General features: G+C 52.6%; 1 protein-coding gene across 1 annotated transcript; it reads left to right on the top strand.

The window, feature by feature from the left end:
• The first annotated feature begins 1772 nt into the window (after positions 1-1772).
• On the top strand, positions 1773-21076 carry LOC136599452 (dynein axonemal intermediate chain 1-like). Its single transcript, XM_066588799.1, has 11 exons — positions 1773-1854; positions 4488-4531; positions 7312-7380; positions 12680-12778; positions 16829-16909; positions 17043-17169; positions 17277-17347; positions 19264-19386; positions 19472-19531; positions 19623-19754; positions 20945-21076. The coding sequence occupies exons 2-11, from the start codon at positions 4511-4513 to the stop codon at positions 21074-21076; spliced, it is 915 nt and encodes a 304-aa protein (XP_066444896.1). The 5' UTR covers positions 1773-1854; positions 4488-4510.
• The last annotated feature ends 1996 nt before the right edge of the window (positions 21077-23072 follow it).

Here is a 23072-nt window from a genome sequence, read left to right as displayed (position 1 = left end):
AGAAATCTCAGGTAGGTACTCAGCACACAGCGCAGAAATCTCAGGTAGGTACTCACCACACAGCGCATTAATCTCAGGTTGGTACTCAGCACACAGCGCATTAATCTCAGGTTGGTACTCAGCACACAGCGCAGAAATCTCAGGTAGGTACTCAGCACACAGCGCATTAATCTCAGGTAGGTACTCAGCACACAGCGCATTAATCTCAGGTAGGTACTCACCACACAGCGCATTAATCTCAGGTAGGTACTCAGCACACAGCGCAGAAATCTCAGGTAGGTACTCAGCACACAGCGCAGAAATCCCAGGTAGGTACTCACCACACAGCGCATTAATCTCAGGTAGGTACTCACCACACAGCGCATTAATCTCAGGTAGGTACTCACCACACAGCGCATTAATCTCAGGTAGGTACTCACCACACAGCGCATTAATCTCAGGTAGGTACTCACCACACAGCGCATTAATCTCAGGTAGGTACTCACCACACAGCGCATTAATCTCAGGTAGGTACTCACCACACAGCGCATTAATCTCAGGTAGGTACTCACCACACAGCGCATTAATCTCAGGTAGGTACTCAGCACACAGCGCATTAATCTCAGGTAGGTACTCACCACACAGCGCATTAATCTCAGGTAGGTACTCACCACACAGCGCATTAATCTCAGGTAGGTACTCACCACACAGCGCATTAATCTCAGGTAGGTACTCACCACACAGCGCATTAATCTCAGGTAGGTACTCACCACACAGCGCATTAATCTCAGGTAGGTACTCACCACACAGCGCATTAATCTCAGGTAGGTACTCACCACACAGCGCATTAATCTCAGGTAGGTACTCACCACACGTAGCGCACAGCACATTAATCTCAGGTAGGTACTCAGCACACAGCGCATTAATCTCAGGTAGGTACTCACCACACAGCGCATTAATCTCAGGTAGGTACTCACCACACAGCGCATTAATCTCAGGTAGGTACTCACCACACGTAGCGCACAGCGCATTAATCTCAGGTAGGTACTCACCACACACAGCGCACAGCGCATTAATCTCAGGTAGGTACTCACCACACACAGCGCACAGCGCATTAATCTCAGGTAGGTACTCACCACACACAGCGCAGAAATCTTCCTCTCCCACGTTGTAAGTAGTATAAAAGGCTCCAACCATCAGCTTCCTCTGTAGATGCCAGGACTCGGAATTCGCGGGCAAATTCAAGTATCGGTGACGTCACCGGTCACGTGAGGCGCGGGCACAGCTCTCTTCGTGCACGGCAGCTGAACTGTACTGCTCGTGCACAATGGGAAGTCACATGGTGCCGATTCCAGCCACCTCATTGGCTGGAATCGGCAGCAGGAATAACTGAAGCGTAAACTACTAATATGCTGCCGGATGCATATTGGTTGTTTGGCTTGTGTAATTCAACCTCATTGGTTGTTTGGGTTCCCTGATTCAACCTGATTGGTTGGTAGTGCCGAACTGGGGTTTAATATAGATATATGCATACGGGACACAAAGGCCATTCCTGCTTCAGGAGCACGGCGGAGCTCCAGTGCTCCATGCCGTAAAAAGGGAGAAAGGGTGAGGTCCCGTGACTAAGTGAAGCCCGATCACTGCCTGTGCAACGCGATCTCCATGGTAACCGCTCTTTGACCAACCACAGCCTTCAATTATCATCACATGACTAGCGCTCCGCCCACATACCGCCCTTACACCTAACGTCACTGACAACTCCGCGCGACCCTGTGTCCTAGCAACCACTTATTACGTTCGGTCACGTGTGCGGCTGTCTGCTGTGTCCTAGCAACCAGCTATCAACTTCCGGTCCGAGGAACATTGTGTCGGCAGGTGAATAATCCGTTCTATCTTGCTGTTTAGTATATGATCTATAGAGCGGCCGCGCCTCATATACCGCTCATACTGCATGATATCCTCATATACCGCTCATACTGCATGATATCCTCCTCATATACCGCTCATACTGCATGATATCCGCCTCATATACCGCTCATACTGCATGATATCCTCGTATACCGCTCATACCGCATGATATCCTCCTCATATACCGCTCATACTGCATGATATCCTCCTCATGTACCGCACATACTGCATGATATCCTCCTCATATACCGCTCATACTGCATGATATCCGCCTCATATACCGCTCATACTGCATGATATCCACCTCATATACCGCTCATACTGCATGATATCCTCCTCATGTACCGCACATACCGCATGATATCCTCCTCATATACCGCTCATACTGCATGATATCCTCCTCATGTACCGCACATACTGCATGATATCCTCCTCATATACCGCTCATACTGCATGATATCCGCCTCATATACCGCTCATACTGCATGATATCCACCTCATATACCGCTCATACTGCATGATATCCTCCTCATGTACCGCTCATACTGCATGATATCCACCTCATATACCGCTCATACTGCATGATATCCGCCTCATATACCGCTCATACTGCATGATATCCTTCCCATATACCGCTCATACTGCATGATATCCTTCCCATATACCGCTCATACCGCATGATATCCTCATATACCGCTCATACTGCATGATATCCACCTCATGTACCGCTCATACTGCATGATATCCACCTCATGTACCGCTCATACTGCATGATATCCTCATATACCGCTCATACTGCATGATATCCTCATATACCGCTCATACTGCATGATATCCACCTCATGTACCGCTCATACTGCATGATATCCTCATATACCGCTCATACTGCATGATATCCACCTCATGTACCGCTCATACTGCATGATATCCGCCTCATGTACCGCTCATACTGCATGATATCCGCCTCATGTACCGCTCATACTGCATGATATCCGCCTCATGTACCGCTCATACTGCATGATATCCGCCTCATACCGCATGATATCCGCCTCATGTACCGCTCATACTGCATGATATCCGCCTCATACCGCATGATATCCGCTTCATATACCGCTCATACTGCATGATATACGCCTCATGTACCGCTCATACTGCATGATATCCTCCTCATGTACCGCTCATACTGCATGATATCCACCTCATGTACCGCTCATACTGCATGATATCCACCTCATGTACCGCTCATACTGCATGATATCCACCTCATGTACCGCTCATACTGCATGATATCCACCTCATGTACCGCTCATACTGCATGATATCCACCTCATGTACCGCTCATACTGCATGATATCCACCTCATGTACCGCTCATACTGCATGATATCCACCTCATGTACCGCTCATACTGCATGATATCCTCCTCATATACTGCGTGATATCCGCCTCATATACCGCTCATACTGCATGATATCCACCTCATGTACCGCTCATACTGCATGATATCCTCCTCATATACTGCGTGATATCCGCCTCATGTACCGCTCATACTGCATGATATCCACCTCATGTACCGCTCATACTGCATGATATCCACCTCATGTACCGCTCATACTGCATGATATCCACCTCATATACCGCTCATACTGCATGATATCCTCCTCATATACTGCGTGATATCCGCTTCATGTACCGCTCATACTGCATGATATCCTCCTCATATACTGCGTGATATCCACCTCATGTACCGCTCATACTGCATGATATCCTCCTCATATACTGCGTGATATCCACCTCATGTACCGCTCATACTGCATGATATCCACCTCATGTACCGCTCATACTGCATGATATCCACCTCATGTACCGCTCATACTGCATGATAGCCGCCTCATGTACCGCTCGTACCGCATGATAGCCGCCTCATGTACCGCTCGTACCGCATGATATCTGCCTAATATACCGCTCATACTGCATGATATCCGCCTCATATACGGCTCATACTGCATGATATCCGCCCCATATACCGCTCATACTGCATGATATCCGCCCTGCGGACCGCTTTTAGATCATGTAATGGCCGGATAGACATATATTTCTATTGCGCATCCTGGCTTCAGATATATTAATGATGATAGTACAACCATGTTCATAGGAACTGCCCGATAACTTTATACAATGCCTGCCACATTTCCCCCCATATACAGTGCCCATCCCCACCCCAATATATAGTGCCCGCCTCATCCTATACCCCACCATACACTGTGCCCACCACATACCCACCCTATATAGTGCTCGCCACATACCCACCATACACTGTGCCCACCACATACCCACCCTATATAGTGGCCACCACATACCCCCCTCATACACAGTGCCCGCCACATACTCCCCTTATATAGTGCCCACCACGTACCTCCCTTATATAGTTACCACCTCAAATTCCCTCTATACAGTGCCCACCATATAAAATTCCTGTAACACTGCGGTTCTACGACCTCCATGGACTGTGTGTGGCACCTTGTGGGTCGGTACTTCGTCTTCTTCCTTCTCCTGCTCTGACAAATCTGTATAACCGAAGCCTCTTCTTCTTTTCTGTAGACCCTGCGCAGACTGACAGGACCATGCCGACCAGAGCGAAACAGGTAACAGCGTGTTGTAGTGTGTATGACTGCCCCGGAATGTAACAGTGACTTATGTTATATACAGTACTTCAGCCCCCCTATAGCCAACTAAAGCCGGCCCCATCTGTATTCCCAGTGTCCCTCATCGAGATCCCTCTCTGCTCCTAGAACCATCCTACTCCCCTCTCGAAGCCTCCCCACTCCCCTCTCGAAGCCTCCCCACTCCCCTCTCGAAGCCTCCCCACTCCCCTCTCGAAGCCTCCCCACTCCCCTCTCGAAGCCTTCCCACTCCCCTCTCGAAGCCTTCCCACTCCCCTCTCGAAGCCTTCCCACTCCCCTCTCGAAGCCTTCCCACTCCCCTCTCGCAGCCTTCCCACTCCCCTCTCGCAGCCTTCCCACTCCCCTCTCGCAGCCTTCCCACTCCCCTCTCGCAGCCTTCCCACTCCCCTCTCGCAGCCTTCCCACTCCCCTCTCGCAGCCTTCCCACTCCCCTCTCGCAGCCTTCCCACTCCCCTCTCGCAGCCTCCCCACTCCCCTCTCGCAGCCTCCCCACTCCCCTCTCGCAGCCTCCCCACTCCCCTCTCGCAGCCTCCCCACTCCCCTCTCGCAGCCTCCCCACTCCCCTCTCGAAGCCTCCCCACTCCCCTCTCGAAGCCTCCCCACTCCCCTCTCGAAGCCTCCCCACTCCCCTCTCGAAGCCTCCCCACTCCCCTCTCGAAGCCTCCCCACTCCCCTCTCGCAGCCTCCCCACTCCCCTCTCGCAGCCTCCCCACTCCCCTCTCGAAGCCTCCCCACTCCCCTCTCGAAGCCTCCCCACTCCCCTCTCGAAGCCTCCCCACTCCCCTCTCGAAGCCTCCCCACTCCCCTCTCAAAGCCGTCTTTCTAGAAGCATCCCTACGTTCCCCTGCCTCTGTAGAGGGTTCATCCAGACCCTCAGTCTGCAGCATGACTGAACAGCGGCTCCTCTCAGCAGTTAGCACTGTTAGGCCGGGTTCACATGGGGTCGATTTGCCACGGAATTTCGCTGCGGCAAATCCGTCTGTGGCCACTAATCCCGGGATTAGCCAGCCATGTGGACAAGAACTGGCAAAAGTCTCATCCACATGGGGCAGCCAATCCATCGCGGCAAAGCTGGGCGCAACCGGCGTTGCGGCGCAGATTTAGAATATGCGGCATGTCACTTTTCTTTTTTTCCGCTGCGGCCTCGCTTCTCTCTATGGGGATAGCAAGCCACAGCGGAATGCCGGCGGCCGCACCGTCCCAAAACCTGTGGTGAAATGCCGCGTGTTTGAAGCTTTTCTTTTCCAGCAGAATTCCCACGGTTTTTCGGTACGGGAATTCCACTGGAAATCCGCCCCGTGTGAACCGAGCCTTACCTGCAGCAGCGGCTTCAGATCCCGCCGAGCACTAATCTGCGGGGAGTTTGTAAGTTGTCCGCGGCTTACCCAACACTCCGAAACATAATAATTGAACTTAGACTGTTAAATCAGGTAATGTGCAGCGCTGAGGAGTAATGTGCAGCGCTGAGGGGTAATGTGCAGCGCTGAGGGGTAATGTGCAGCGCTGAGGGGTAATGTGCAGCCCTGAGGGGTAATGTGCAGCGCTGAGGGGTAATGTGCAGCGCTGAGGGGTAATGTGCAGCGCTGAGGGGTAATGTGCAGCGCTGAGGGGTAATGTGCAGCGCTGAGGGGTAATGTGCAGCGCTGAGGAGTAAGTGCAGCGCTGAGGAGTATGTGCAGCGCTGAGGAGTATGTGCAGCGCTGAGGAGGGGTCCCAAGCCTCTATGCTGCTGGAGGCGAAGTGTGAAATGGCGCCCCCCTGCAAGAATAATATTCATTTTACAGGCAGTGAAAGTGCCAATACACCAAATACCAGACACATAATTGAAGCTTGTCTGAGTAATAGTGACCCCCACAGTGGCCCCAGTAGTAATAGTGACCCCCCACAGTGGCCCCAGTAGTAATAGTGACCCCCCACAGTGGCCCCAGTAGTAATAGTGACCCCCACAGTGGCCCCAGTAGTAATAGTGACCCCCCCCCCACAGTGGCCCCAGTAGTAATAGTGACCCCCCCACAGTAGCCCCAGTAGTAATAGTGACCCCCACAGTGGCCCCAGTAGTAATAATGACCCCCACAGTGGCCCCGGTAGTAATAGTGACCCCCCCCCACAGTGGCCCCAGTAGTAATAGTGACCTCCCACAGTGGCCCCAGTAGTAATAGTGACCTCCCACAGTGGCCCCAGTAGTAATAGTGACCTCCCACAGTGGCCCCAGTAGTAATAGTGACCCCCCACAGTGGCCGCAGTAGTAATAGTGACCCCCCACAGTGGCCGCAGTAGTAATAGTGACCTCCCACAGTGGCCCCAGTAGTAATAGTGACCCCCCACCCCCATATTGGTCCATATTGTAATCAGTGACCCTTGTATTGGCCCCTTGCCAGCAGCATCCACACAAGCCATGCACTCACTGTGTCCGCAGTGGGCATCCGCTGCGCTGTAATCAGTCTGTGACTCCTGAACCCCCTGGCATCTGTGCTGCATACAGGCCTGAGGAGGTAGAGGTCAGGGGTCACAGATGGAGCCGCGGGCACTGCTTGTTGGGTTGCAGCAGGAAGTTATTTCTTACCAGGTGGCACCCCTAGTGCCGCCAGCTCCGGTCTCCATGTGGTAGAGGCGCCTCTGTGCGCTATATAAATGTGTAAAGCAAATAAACTCCTGTGGAGAGCCCCCTGCTGTCCGCCTGGAACCCCCCACCCATCTGTATCTGTGCCCGGTGACTCCTGTGATGTTCTCCTTCTCTGCAGGGCGTTGCTCCTATTCAGGCTCAGAAGCAGAACGTCTCCAAACTGCTGAAGACCGTGAGCAGGAGGAGGGTGAGCATGTGCGGCGGGATGTATTGTACGACCTCTGGGACCCCTACTGATCACATGTGCGGCGGGATGTATTGTACGACCTCTGGGACCCCTACTGATCACATGAGCGGGGGTCTTATCGGTGGAGCATGCACACTCCATTCATCTCTAAGGGACTAGTATTGTACGACCTCTGGGACCCCTACTGATCACATGAGCGGGGGTCTTATCGGTGGAGCATGCACACTCCATTCATCTCTAAGGGACTAGTATTGTACGACCCCTGGGACCCCTACTGATCACATGAGCGGGGGTCTTACTAGGTCAGCATGCACACTCCATTCATCTCTAAGGGACTAGTATTGTACGACCCCTGGGACCCCTACTGATCACATGAGCGGGGGTCTTACTAGGTCAGCATGCACACTCCATCTCTAAGGGACTAGTATTGTACGGCCTCTGGGACCCCTACTGATCACATGAGCGGGGGTCTTATTGGTGGAGCATGCACACTCCATTCATCTCTAAGGGACTAGTATTGTACGACCCCTGGGACCCCTACTGATCACATGAGCGGGGGTCTTACTAGGTCAGCATGCACACTCCATTCATCTCTAAGGGACTAGTATTGTACGACCTCTGGGACCCCTACTGATCACATGAGCGGGGGTCTTACTAGGTCAGCATGCACACTCCATTCATCTCTAAGGGACTAGTATTGTACGGCCTCTGGGACCCCTACTGATCACATGAGCGGGGGTCTTATCGGTGGAGCATGCACACTCCATTCATCTGTAAGGGACTAGTATTGTACGACCTCTGGGACCCCTACTGATCACATGAGCGGGGGTCTTATCGGTGGAGCATGCACACTCCATTCATCTCTAAGGGACTAGTATTGTACGGCCTCTGGGACCCCTACTGATCACATGAGCGGGGGTCTTACTAGGTCAGCATGCACACTCCATTCATCTCTAAGGGACTAGTATTGTACGACCTCTGGGACCCCTACTGATCACATGAGCGGGGGTCTTACTAGGTCAGCATGCACACTCCATTCATCTCTAAGGGACTAGTATTGTACGACCCCTGGGACCCCTACTGATCACATGAGCGGGGGTCTTACTAGTTCAGCATGCACACTCCATTCATCTCTAAGGGACTAGTATTGTACGGCCTCTGGGACCCCTACTGATCACATGAGCGGGGGTCTTATCGGTGGAGCATGCACACTCCATTCATCTGTAAGGGACTAGTATTGTACGACCCCTGGGACCCCTACTGATCACATGAGCGGGGGTCTTACTAGGTCAGCATGCACACTCCATTCATCTCTAAGGGACTAGTATTGTACGGCCCCTGGGACCCCTACCGATCACATGAGCGGGGGTCTTACTAGGTCAGCATGCACACTCCATTCATCTCTAAGGGACTAGTATTGTACGACCTCTGGGACCCCTACCGATCACATGAGCGGGGGTCTTATCAGTGGAGCATGCACACTCCATTCATCTCTAAGGGAGTAGCATTGTACGACCTCTGGGACCCCTACTGATCACATGAGCGGGGGTCTTACTAGTTCAGCATGCACACTCCATTCATCTCTAAGGGACTAGTATTGTACGACCCCTGGGACCCCTACCGATCACATGAGCGGGGGTCTTATCAGTGGAGCATGCACACTCCATTCATCTCTAAGGGACTAGTATTGTACGACCCCTGGGACCCCTACTGATCACATGAGCGGGGGTCTTACTAGTTCAGCATGCACACTCCATTCATCTCTAAGGGACTAGTATTGTACGACCCCTGGGACCCCTACCGATCACATGAGCGGGGGTCTTATCGGTGGAGCATGCACACTCCATTCATCTGTAAGGGACTAGTATTGTACGACCCCTGGGACCCCTACTGATCACATGAGCGGGGGTCTTATCGGTGGAGCATGCACACTCCATTCATCTGTAAGGGACTAGTATTGTACGACCCCTGGGACCCCTACTGATCACATGAGCGGGGGTCTTACTAGGTCAGCATGCACACTCCATTCATCTCTAAGGGACTAGTATTGTACGGCCTCTGGGACCCCTACCGATCACATGAGCGGGGGTCTTACTAGGTCAGCATGCACACTCCATTCATCTCTAAGGGACTAGTATTGTACGACCTCTGGGACCCCTACTGATCACATGAATGGGGGTCTTACTAGGTCAGCATGCACACTCCATTCATCTCTAAGGGACTAGTATTGTACGACCTCTGGGACCCCTACCGATCACATGAGCGGGGGTCTTATCGGTGGAGCATGCACACTCCATTCATCTCTAAGGGACTAGTATTGTACGACCCCTGGGACCCCTACTGATCACATGAGCGGGGGTCTTATAGGTAGAGCATGCACACTCCATTCATCTCTAAGGGACTAGTATTGTACGGCCTCTGGGACCCCAATAATCACATGAGTGGGGGTCTTATCGGTGGAGCATGCACACTCCATTCATCTGTAAGGGACTAGTATTGTACGGCCTCTGGGACCCCTACTGATCACATGAGCGGGGGTCTTATCGGTGGAGCATGCACACCCCATTCATCTCTAAGGGACTAGTATTGTACGACCTCTGGGACCCCTACCGATCACATGAGCGGGGGTCTTATCGGTGGAGCATGCACACTCCATTCATCTCCAAGGGACTAGTATTGTACGGCCTCTGGGACCCCAATAATCACATGAGCGGGGGTCTTACTAGGTCAGCATGCACACTCCATTCATCTCTAAGGGACTAGTATTGTACGACCTCTGGGACCCCTACTGATCACATGAGCGGGGGTCTTACTAGTTCAGCATGCACACTCCATTCATCTCTAAGGGACTAGTATTGTACGACCTCTGGGACCCCTACTGATCACATGAGCGGGGGTCTTATCGGTGGAGCATGCACACTCCATTCATCTCTAAGGGACTAGTATTGTACGACCTCTGGGACCCCTACTGATCACATGAGCGGGGGTCTTATCGGTGGAGCATGCACACTCCATTCATCTCTAAGGGACTAGTATTGTACGACCTCTGGGACCCCTACTGATCACATGAGCGGGGGTCTTACTAGTTCAGCATGCACACTCCATTCATCTCTAAGGGACTAGTATTGTACGACCTCTAGGACCCCTACTGATCACATGAGCGGGGGTCTTATCGGTGGAGCATGCACACTCCATTCATCTCTAAGGGACTAGTATTGTACGGCTTTTCTCCTGCGGCCCATATAGAGGAGCGGAGTGCGCATGCTTCACTGTCGCTGCTTTATGGGGGACATGAGACCCCCATTCTCGTGATTGGCGGACCCCACCGATCAGACCCCTGCCTTGGGGATAGAGTGTACGTTTAAATCTTGGGACAGCCGCTTTAATGCAAGGACTGAGGGTCCGAGTCAGTGACTAATCAGAGCACAGGGTCTCCCTTCTTCCAGGCTCTTCCTATATGACCCTTAAAGGGGTGTTCCAGTCAGCGGGTAAAACGATGGCAGGGGGCTAAAACAAAGGAAAAACAAGTTAGAAAACAGTCTTTGGTTGTTCTAGTAAACTATAAGAGACGCTCCAAGTTTATAGACCAAGCACTCCTACGGTATAGGTGGGGAAAGGGGGATAAAACCCCACATATTTGGTATTTCCGTGTCCGTAAAAGCCTCATCTATCAAAGCAACGCATGATTTATCCCGCTCAGCGAAAAAAATACATAACGGCAGAATGACACTGTTTAGGTAATCAAGAAAAATGTAATAAAAAGCGATCAAAAAGTTGTATATTCTTTAAAATGGAACCAATAGAAACTATCTGTGAAAACCTAAAAAGATGGTGTAAAATATCCCGCGGTTACCGTGGCGAAGAGAAAAAAACAAAAATCAAAAAAAAGAGGGCGGAGTCATTAAAGGGCTAAAGAGGTTCTGCAGGAAATGAAAAGAAAACCCTCTGCTTTCCTTGTAGTCTGGTCCTAGAATGTAACTAGTGCATGGGCCCTGCTATACTGTGCCCGTCAGGGGGGCTGGCACTAAGCCTTGCAAGGACAGGAAGTATGCTCTTAGGCACCGCCCCTGCCCATGGCTCTGCCCCCTCCCCTGCCCATGGATCTGCCCCCTCCCCTGCCCATGGATCTGCCCCCTCCCCTGCTCATGGATCTGCCCCCTCCCCTCGGGTTTCATCAACCCATTTTAGTTGCATTCTAGGACTGGTTTCCAAGAAGTTACGTGGGTGGCGGCCATGTTTTTTCACTTCCTGTACAACCCCTTTAATGACCCGGCCTCCTATGGGCGTTCACATCCTTCACGTAGAACATCCCCTTAAACGACCTCTGCAGGTTATTGTGCAGATACATGGAGGGTCATCCCAAACATTTGTCACCTGGGGCGGCCATCATGGGCATCCTCATCCGTTCACTGAGGGGACGTGGAGTGCGCCATCTCATGACCACTTGTGGTTCAGCATTCGGACCCTCAGCCATGCGGCTCAGAATTGGCGTTAGAGTTACCATCTGCATGTGGAACGTCTCCGTGGCGTATAGATGACAGCACGGATTCCCAGTAAGAGCTGACTGCACGGGGGTTCGCCCATCGCGTCACTGGGGAATCCAGTGATTCCCCAGTGACGCGATCTGCCAACAATGGTGGTCATCTATGGGGAGGGATGATTGTATGAATGAGCATTCCCTAATAGTGACTGGGCCTGTGTGACGGTCAGGCAGACGGGCGCCGATCTTGTTGATTGGCTCTTGTCAACTGTGACACGCCTTCTAATGTAAAATGACCCTCCGGCAGGAGCTGGACCATTATTGGACAGCCTAGCGCCCCATCCGGGGCGGCACCGGATACCCCAGCGCTGTAAAAGCACAGTGCCGTAATATAAGGCCCTTTACTAATAACCATTACAAGGCGTATTGGTGGTTTTGGATGCCGTAATCTGCTGCTTTGTGTCCCTCAGACTGCGGTCAGGAAGAGAAATGTCCTCTACACACTTCAGAGAGTGAGCGTCTCCACCGCTGCACAGTCGTGGGGGTCATTCACCGGATGCCGTAGCGCAATCAGTCATCGTTTCCTATATGAAAAGACACATTGGGGTGTAATGAGCGTTACACAAACCCCACAGGGGCGTCCGATTCATGCTGGTCCTCTTTCGGCCTGACCAGGGCGACCGTTTGTGCGCAAGAACTTTAGATTCGTTGTGAAACATTTTTTTATGGACGACCGCCAAAATGTTGTGGTATACATGGGGGAACCACAAGGGGAGTCGCCGGGTATTGTCCCTCATCGGTAATGCCTTCATATGTCAGGATGAAGAGGACTCCACAGACGTGGGGGATGGAGCAGATGAGTGGACGCAGGTCAAGACCCTTGTGAAGCCATCAGACCAGCTGGAATTAACGGAGGCGGTGAGTGCAGCTCTTACCATAGTGATAAAGGGTCTAATAATTGTACTAAGTGACTGTCTATTGCCATGTACATCCTTCGTAACCTGGAGAGGAGGTGTCTCATAGGGACCACTGAGGGATCACGTCTCATAGGGACCACTGAGGGATCACGTCTCATAGGGACCACTGAGGGATCACGTCTCATAGGGACCACTGAGGGATCACGTCTCATAGGGACCACTGAGGGATCACGTCTCATAGGGACCACTGAGGGATCACGTCTCATAGGGACCACTGGGGGGATCACGTCTCATTGGGACCACTGAGGGATCAGGTCTCATAGGGACCACTGAGGGATCACGTCTCATAGGGATCACGTCTCATAGGGACCACTGGGGGGATCACGTCTCCTAGGGACCACTGGGGGGATCACGTCTCATAGGGACCACTGGGGGGGATCACGTCTCATAGGGACCACTGGGGGGGATCACGTCTCATAGGGACCACTGGGGGGGATCACGTCTCATAGGGACCACTGGGGGGGATCACGTCTCATAGGGACCACTGGGGGGATCACGTCTCATAGGGACCACTGGGGGGGATCACGTCTCATAGGGACCACTGGGGGGGATCACGTCTCATAGGGACCACTGGGGGGGATCACGTCTCATAGGGACCACTGGGGGGGATCACGTCTCATAGGGACCACTGGGGGGATCACGTCTCATAGGGACCACTGGGGGGGATCACGTCTCATAGGGACCACTGGGGGGGATCACATCTCATAGGGACCACTGAGGAATCACGTCTCATAGGGACCACTGGGGGAATCACGTCTCATAGGGACCACTGGGGGAATCACGTCTCATAGGGACCACTGGGGGAATCACGTCTCATAGGGACCACTGGGGGAATCACGTCTCATAGGAACCACTGGGGGAATCACGTCTCATAGGGACCACTGGGGGAATCATGTCTCATAGGGACCACTGGGGGGATCACGTCTCATAGGGACCACTGAGGGATCACGTCTCATAGGGATCACGTCTCATAGGGACCACTGGGGGGATCACGTCTCCTAGGGACCACTGGGGGGATCACGTCTCCTAGGGACCACTGGGGGGGATCACGTCTCCTAGGGACCAATGGGGGGGATCACGTCTCATAGGGACCACTGGGGGGGATCACGTCTCATAGGGACCACTGGGGGGGATCACGTCTCATAGGGACCACTGGGGGGGATCACGTCTCATAGGGACCACTGGGGGGGATCACGTCTCATAGGGACCACTGGGGGGGATCACATCTCATAGGGACCACTGAGGGATCACGTCTCATAGGGACCACTGAGGAATCACGTCTCATAGGGACCACTGGGGGAATCACGTCTCATAGGGGCCACTGGGGGAATCACGTCTCATAGGGACCACTGGGGGAATCACGTCTCATAGGGACCACTGGGGGAATCACGTCTCATAGGGACCACTGGGGGAATCACGTCTCATAGGGACCACTGGGGGGGATCACGTCTCATAGGGACCACTGGGGGGATCACGTCTCAGAGACCACTGGGGGGATCACGTCTCATGGGGATCACGTCTCATAGGGACCACTGGGGGGATCACGTCTCATAGGGACCACTGGAGGATCATATCACAAGGCATAGGGATCATGTTACATAAGTAGCACTGAGGGATTATGTCACAGGGCATAGGGATCACTGGTGATGAATTACAGTAGTGTCGGTCAGAAGTGATCGGGCCTAGGGTTATTACTAGTGAGGTGTGGGATGATGTTTGGATGGAGGCTACAGGAGAGGCAGAGGGCTGAGTATAGGAGATGAAGTCTGAGTACAGTATAACTAAAAGAATGTCAGCCGAGACTATCCAATGACATTATAGACTAGCAGTTCACAGCAGAGACCCCTCACCCACCCAAAGGGACATGTACCCACAGCAGCACCAGCTCAGCTGTAGCAGAGACATCCTCTAGAGAAGCTCTGACCCCTGCAGACCCCTGAAAGTGAGAGTGAAGGGAACCAACAATTACATGCTGTACAGAGTCCTGCAGAAAGTGTGGCGCTGGGGAGGGATCTACTGATCCGGGGGATCAGAGATAATGTACCGGGAGACATCCGGGGGATCAGAGATAATGTACCGGGAGACATCCGGGGGATCAGAGATAATGTACCGGGAGACATCCGGGGGATCAGAGATAATGTACCGGGAGAGATCCGGGGGATCAGAGATAATGTACCGGGAGAGATCCGGGGGATCAGAGATAATGTACCGGGAGATATCCGGGGGATCAGAGATAATGTACCGGGAGAGATCCGGGGGATCAGAGATAATGTACCGGGAGACATCCGGGGGATCAGAGATAATGTACCGGGAGAGATCCGGGGGATCAGAGATAATGTACCGGGAGAGATCCGGGGGATCAGAGATAATGTACCGGGAGAGATCCGGGGGATCAGAGATAATGTACCGGGAGAGATCCGGGGGATCAGAGATAATGTACCGGGACAGATCCGGGGGATCAGAGATAATGTACCGGGAGAGATCCGGGGCATCAGAGATAATGTACCGCGAGACGTCCGGGGCATCAGAGATAATGTACCGCGAGAGGTCCGGGGGATCACAGATAATGTACCGCGAGAGGTCCGGGGGATCACAGATAATGTACCGCGAGAGGTCCGGGGGATCACAGATAATGTACCGCGAGAGGTCCGGGGGATCACAGATAATGTACCGCGAGAGATCCGGGGGATCAGAGATAATGTACCGCGAGAGATCCGGGGGATCAGAGATAATGTACCGCGAGAGATCCGGGGGATCAGAGATAATGTACCGCGAGAGATCCGGGGGATCAGAGATAATGTACCGCGAGAGATCCGGGGGATCAGAGATAATGTACCGGGAGAGATCCGGGGGATCAGAGATAATGTACCGGGAGAGATCCGGGGGATCAGAGATAATGTACCGGGAGAGATCCGGGGGATCAGAGATAATGTACCGGGAGAGAGCCGGGGGATCAGAGATAATGTACCGGGAGAGAGCCGGGGGATCAGAGATAATGTACCGGGAGAGAGCCGGGGGATCAGAGATAATGTACCGGGAGAGATCCGGGGGATCAGAGATAATGTACCGGGAGAGATCCGGGGGATCAGAGATAATGTGCCGCGAGAGGTCCGGGGGATCAGAGATAATGTGCCGCGAGAGGTCCGGGGGATCAGAGATAATGTGCCGCGAGAGGTCCGGGGGATCAGAGATAATGTGCCGCGAGAGGTCCGGGGGATCAGAGATAATGTGCCGCGAGAGGTCCGGGGGATCAGAGATAATGTGCCGCGAGAGATCCGGGGGATCAGAGATAATGTACCGGGAGAGATCCGGGGGATCAGAGATAATGTGCCGCGAGAGGTCCGGGGGATCAGAGATAATGTGCCGCGAGAGATCCGGGGGATCAGAGATAATGTACCGCGAGAGATCCGGGGGATCAGAGATAATGTACCGCGAGAGATCCGGGGGATCAGAGGTAATGTACCGCGAGAGATCCGGGGGATCAGAGGTAATGTACCGGGAGAGATCCGGGGGATCAGAGATAATGTACCGCGAGAGGTCCGGGGGATCAGAGATAATGTGCCGCGAGAGAAGTTGGGGTCTCCATATGTAGTATACACGCTGTATAGGAGGTCCCCCTGTAAGAAGCAGCAGCGTGGCGGTGCTCGTCCGCCGCCATCTCTCTTCTACTGATAAGCCCGGTAGATGGGTCTGTGAATTATTCAGCGCCCTCAGCTGGACGCCACTGTCACCCTCCCCAGGACGCCGCTGTCACCCTCCCCAGGACGCCGCTGTCACCCTCCCCAGGACGCCGCTGTCACCCTCCCCAGGACGCCGCTGTCACCCTCCCCAGGACGCCGCTGTCACCCTCCCCAGGACGCCGCTGTCACCCTCCCCAGGACGCCGCTGTCACCCTCCCCAGGACGCCGCTGTCACCCTCCCCAGGACGCCGCTGTCACCCTCCCCAGGACGGCGCACATTTACCGGCAGCTCTTTACCTTCGTGTTTACAGGAGCTGAAGGAAGAATTCACCCGTATCCTGACGGCTAATAACCCCCACGCGCCGCAGAACATCGTCAGATACAGCTTCAAGGTGAGTGGCGGAGGAATACAGAAACTCCACGTGTCGCGTCTGGTAATCCGGCACCAGATTAGAGGACCTCTATGGTATAGCCCCCCCGACCCCGTATATACCGCGTGCACTGAGCGCCCTTCATTCTGCGCAGGAACGGGCCTACAGACCCATCAGCATGGTGGACCAGCTGGCCGTACACTTCTCCCTGGATGGGAACATGCTACATAAGGACTCGGACGAGGCGCGGAGACAGCGGGCGAGGATGGGGGTCATTGACGGTAAGGACGGGGGGGGAATGACTATGTGTGGACCTACTGGTCTCTGGACCGCCCGTATACAAGGTCTTACTGCTGGCGCTCATTACATATATCCTCGCCTTCCACAGAGACTCCCACAAGTGACTCCACCGAGGCTACAGAAAGAGAAGCTGAGAAGGACGGCAGAGCGGAGCCCGGGGTACAGTATAGACATCAGCAGGAAGGGGGCTGAGAACCTTGGCTGCTGCAGAACCTCATAGTACATACCCCAGCTGCTGCAGAACCTCATAGTGCATACATCAGCTGCTGCAGAACCTCATAGTGCATACCTCAGCTGCTGCAGAACCTCATAGTACATACCTCAGCTGCTGCAGAACCTCATAGTGCATACATCAACTGCTGCAGAATCTCATAGTACATACCTCAGCTTCTGCAGAATCACTCCATACACACCCCAGCTGCTGCAGAGCCTCAATACACACCCCATCTGTAGATCCTCACAATACACACCCCAGCTGCTCCAGAGCCTCACAATACACACCCCAGCTGCTGCAGAGCCTCACAATACACACTCCAGCTACTGCAGAGCCTCACAATACACACCCAAGCTGCTGCAGAGCCTCACAATACACACCCCAGCTGCTGCAGAGCCTCACAATACACACCCCAGCTGCTGCAGAGCCTCACAATACACACCCCAGCTGCTGCAGAGCCTCACAATACATACCCCAGCTGCTGCACATCCTCACAATACACACCCCAGCTGCTGCACATCCTCACAATACACACCCCAGCTGCTGCAGAGCCTCACAATACACACCCCAGCTGCTGCAGAGCCTCACAATACACACCCCAGCTGCTGCACATCCTCACAATACACACCCCAGCTGCTGCACATCCTCACAATACACACCCCAGCTGCTGCAGAGCCTCAAAATACATACCCCAGCTGTTGCACATCCTCACAATACACACCCCAGCTGCTGCAGAGCCTCAAAATACATACCCCAGCTGTTGCACATCCTCACAATACACACCCCAGCTGCTGCAGAGCCTCAAAATACATACCCCAGCTGCTGCACATCCTCACAATACACACCCCAGCTGCTGCAGAGCCTCAAAATACATACCCCAGCTGTTGCACATCCTCACAATACACACCCCAGCTGCTGCAGAGCCTCACAATACACACCCCAGCTGCTGCACATCCTCACAATACACACCCCAGCTGCTGCAGAGCCTCACAAGACACACCTCAGCTGCATCTGAACCCCATATTACACCCAGCTGCTGCAGAACCTCTCAATACACACCCCAGCTGCTGCAGAGTCTCACAATACACCCCAGCTGCTGCAGAGTCTCACAATACACACCCCAGCTGCTGCAGAGCCTCACAATACACACCCCAGCTGCTGCAGAGCCTCACAATACACACCCCAGCTGCTGCAGAGCCTCACAATACACACCCCAGCTGCTGCACATCCTCACAATACACACCCCAGTTGCTGCAGAGCCTCACAATACACACCCCAGCTGCTGCACAGCCTCACAATACACACCCCAGCTGCTGCAGAGCCTCACAAGACACACCTCAGCTGCATCTGAACCCCATATTACACCCAGCTGCTGCAGAACCTCTCAATACACACCCCAGCTGCTGCAGAGCCTCACAATACACACCTCAGCTGCAGTTGAACCCCATAATCCACCCCAGCTGCTGCAGAACCTCTCAATACACACCCCAGCTGCTGCAGAGCCTCTCAATACACACCCCAGCTGCTGCAGAGCCTCACAATACACACCGCAGCTGCTGCAGAGCCTCACAATACACACCCCAGTTGCTGTGGAACCTCATAATACACACCCCAGCTGTTGCAAGGCCTCATAATATAACCTAGCGGCTGCAGAACCACTTAGTACAAATCTCAGCTGCTGCAGAACCTCATGACACACACTTCAGCTGCAGCAAAACTTCATAGTATACACCACAGAAGCTGCCAAAACTCATATTAGACACCTCAGCTGCTGCAGAACCTTAGTACACACCCCAGCTGCTGCAGAACCTCGTGTGGCTATTGATCTGTGCACAGTGCAGATATCTTCTGGTGTCCTCAGGGTGCCGGCGGTGATGCGGCTGAAGGTGAAGAACTTCTCACCAGAAGCAGAAAGGAGCGAAAACTCACCAATCAGTTTAACTACAGTGAGCGGGCGTCCCAGACGTACAACAACCCTCTGCGGGTGAGCGCACATACATGTGTCACCCGTGTGTCACCAGCAGCGGCTGCTAACTGACGGGTGACGCTGCCATCCTCTTGTGTCCCAGGAACGAGCCTCCCAGACAGAACCTCCTCCCCGAGCGACGTTCTCCAGTACTGCCAACCAGGTACGGACCTGGCATTGTACCCCTTGTGTGCATCACATGCGGTGCCAGGTAGGGGCGCTGTCCTTATTCACGGTACTCCTCCATCTTTCAGTGGGAGATCTACGACGCTTACATCGATGAGCTCCAGAAACAGGAGAAGCTGAAGGAGAAGCAGAAAGCTCCCGTCGCTAAGAAGGAGGACGAGCTCCAGTCCAGGCGGAGGGTGCCAACCGCAGAGTCTCAGGTGGGCAGCGGGAGACCCCCATCATACCCCTCCTCACGTCCTGTAACCCCCTTATACCTCTGCAGTGGTATACTGCTGATGCCTGCCCAGTCCGGGTAATATACCATGTACCACCGGTGAGACTGGCACTGGCACTACGGATGATACATAAGTGTCACATGCTAGCAGGGGATGGCAACATAGCCCACTCCACCAAAATTGATTTTGCGGGGGCTCAGCGTAATGGCTCCAGTAGTAATATTGATCCCATTAGTGACCCAAGTAGTAATAGTGACCCCCTTAATGGTCCCAATAGTAATAGTGACCCCCCCCCTAAATTGGACCCAGTAGCAATAGTGGCCTCAGTAGTAATACTGACCTCCTTTCTGGCCCCGGTAATAATATTGATCCCAAAAGTAATAGTGACCCCCCCCCCCCTTAAATTGGACCCCACCGCCCTACATTGTATTCCTCATCCACAGCGCCGCCGTACATTGTATTCCTCATCCACAGCGCCGCCCTACATTGTATTCCTCATCCACAGCACCGCCCTACATTGTATCCCACATCCACAGCACCGCACCGCCCTACTTTGTATCCCTCATCCACAGCACCGCCCTACATTGTATCCCTCATCCACAGCACCGCCCTACATTGTATCCCTCATCCACAGCACCGCCCTACATTGTATCCCTCATCCACAGCACAGCGCCCCCCTACATTGTATCCCTCATCCATAGCACAGCGCCCCCCTACATTGTATCCCTCATCCACAGCGCAGCGCCGTCGTACCGCGCACATCTCCACCTCCTTTACCTTCTGTATCCCTCCCATTATCTGTAGTATTTAAGCTGTTTGTTGCCCCTCACCCCCCTACTGTCTCCATCAGCTGATCACTACATGGAACCATGGTTTTGTTTTTATTCGCCCTGTTGTGTAAGCGCTGCGGAATATGTTGGTGCCATATAAATAAAGATTATTAGTATTCATTGTCATTAATATGGCCGGTAAAAAATAAATCCCAGTTGAGCCAATGTCTTACCGGCCGGGTGGCAACCCCAGCGCTGCCCCTCTAAGGTCCTGCGGAAGTCCGCCTACAGTGTCAGGTCGTCTCTTGGGTAACAGTCCCCGCCTGCAGCCAGTGACAGACTGCTATACCCGCAGATTCTCCCCTGTAATCACTGACTTCTCCATTCCTTATATCGGAGCAGAGTGATGACATCACCAAGGTGGAGAAATCCAGCAAAATAATGGAGCGGATGGTGAACCAGAACACGTTTGATGATGTCACGCAAGGTATGAGGCGCATCGCTTACATCACATGCTGGCGCTTATTACCATGAACCACATATACTGTAGCGCATCCATAGTATACCGTATGTGACTCAGGAACTGCTACATTGTGGGAGACTAAGTGTTCTTACCCTGTAGTGGGCTTGTTACTATGTACAAGTATACCATTTGCAAGAAAAAGTAAGTGAACCCCTTTGAAGTCCCTGGATTTCTGCCCATCATCGACAGTGCAGGAGGAAAGTAAGTGACCCCCTATATAATGTAACTAATAACACACAGCTGTACCGCCCATCATCCACAGTGCAGGAGGAAAGTAAGTGACCCCCTATGTAATGTAACTAATACCACACAGCTGTACCTCCCATCATCCACAGTGCAGTAGGAAAGTAAGTGACCCCCTATGTAATGTAACTAATAACACACAGCTGTACCTCCCATCATCCACTGTACAGGAGGAAAGTAAGTGACCCCCTATGTAATGTAACTAATAACACACATCTGTACCGCCCATCATCCACAGTGCAGGAGGAAAGTAAGTGACCCCCTATGTAATGTAACTGATAACACACAGCTGTACCGCCCATCATCCACAGTACAGGAGGAAAGTAAGTGACCCCCTATGTAATGTATATAATAACACACAGCTGTACCACCCATCATCCACAGTACAGGAGGAAAGTAAGTGACCCCCTATGTAATGTAACTAATAACACACAGCTGTACCGCCCATCATCCACAGTACAGGAGGAAAGTAAGTGACCCCCTATGTAATGTAACTAATAACACACAGCTGTACCACCCATCATCCACAGTACAGGGGGAAAGTAAGTGACCCCTATGTAATATAACTAATAACACACAGCTGTACCGCCCATCATCCACAGTACAGGAGTAAAGTAAGTGACCCCCTATGTAATGTAACTAATAACACACAGCTGTACCGCCCATCCCCCACAGTACAGGGGGAAAGTAAGTGACCCCCTATGTAATGTAACTAATAACACACAGCTGTACCGCCCATCATCCACAGTACAGGAGGAAAGTAAGTGACCCCCTATGTAATGTAACTAATACCACACAGCTGTACCACCCATCATCCACAGTACAGGAGGAAAGTAAGTGACCCCCTATGTAATGTAACTAATAACACACAGCTGTACCGCCCATCATCCACAGTACAGGAGGAAAGTAAGTGACCCCCTATGTAATGTAACTAATAACACACAGCTGTACCGCCCATCATCCACAGTACAGGAGTAAAGTAAGTGACCCCCTATGTAATGTAACTAATAACACACAGCTGTACCGCCCATCATCCACAGTACAGGAGGAAAGTAATTGACCCCCTATGTAATGTAACTAATAACACACAGCTGTACCGCCCATCATCCACAGTACAGGAGGAAAGTAAGTGACCCCCTATGTAATGTAACTAATAACACAGCTGTACCGCCCATCATCCACAGTACAGGAGGAAAGTAAGTGACCCCCTATGTAATGTAACTAATAACACACAGCTGTACCACCCATCATCCACAGTACAGGAGGAAAGTAAGTGACCCCCTATGTAATATAACTAATAACACACAGCTGTACCACCCATCATCCACAGTACAGGAGGAAAGTAAGTGACCCCCTATGTAATGTAACTAATAACACACAGCTGTACCACCCATCATCCACAGTGCAGGAGGAAAGTAAGTGACCCCCCTATGTAATGTAACTAATAACAGACAGCTGTACCACCCATCATCCACAGTACAGGAGGAAAGTAAGTGACCCCCTATGTAATGTAACTAATAACACACAGCTGTACCGCCCATAATCCACAGTACAGGGGGAAAGTAAGTGACCCCCTGTGTAATGTAACTAATAACACACAGCTGTACCGCCCATCATCCACAGTACAGGAGGAAAGTAAGTGACCCCCTGTGTAATGTAACTAATAACACACAGCTGTACCGCCCATCATCCACAGTGCAGGAGGAAAGTAAGTGACCCCCATGTAATATAACTAATAACACAGCTGTACCACCCATCATCCAC

This window comes from Eleutherodactylus coqui, unplaced genomic scaffold (assembly GCF_035609145.1).
Source record: "Eleutherodactylus coqui strain aEleCoq1 unplaced genomic scaffold, aEleCoq1.hap1 HAP1_SCAFFOLD_367, whole genome shotgun sequence".
Taxonomy (NCBI): Eukaryota; Metazoa; Chordata; class Amphibia; order Anura; family Eleutherodactylidae; genus Eleutherodactylus; species Eleutherodactylus coqui.
The sequence above is the reverse complement of the archived record's forward strand: the minus strand, read 5'-3'. Positions and strand labels throughout refer to the sequence as shown.

Coding starts and splice junctions, on each gene's coding strand:
- LOC136599452 (XM_066588799.1), top strand. CDS start 4,511: ATGCCGACCAGAGCGAAACAG. Junction 4,532..7,311: donor TGCCGACCAGAGCGAAACAG/GTAACAGCGTGT, acceptor CCTTCTCTGCAG/GGCGTTGCTCCTATTCAGGC. Junction 16,910..17,042: donor TCGTCAGATACAGCTTCAAG/GTGAGTGGCGGA, acceptor CATTCTGCGCAG/GAACGGGCCTACAGACCCAT.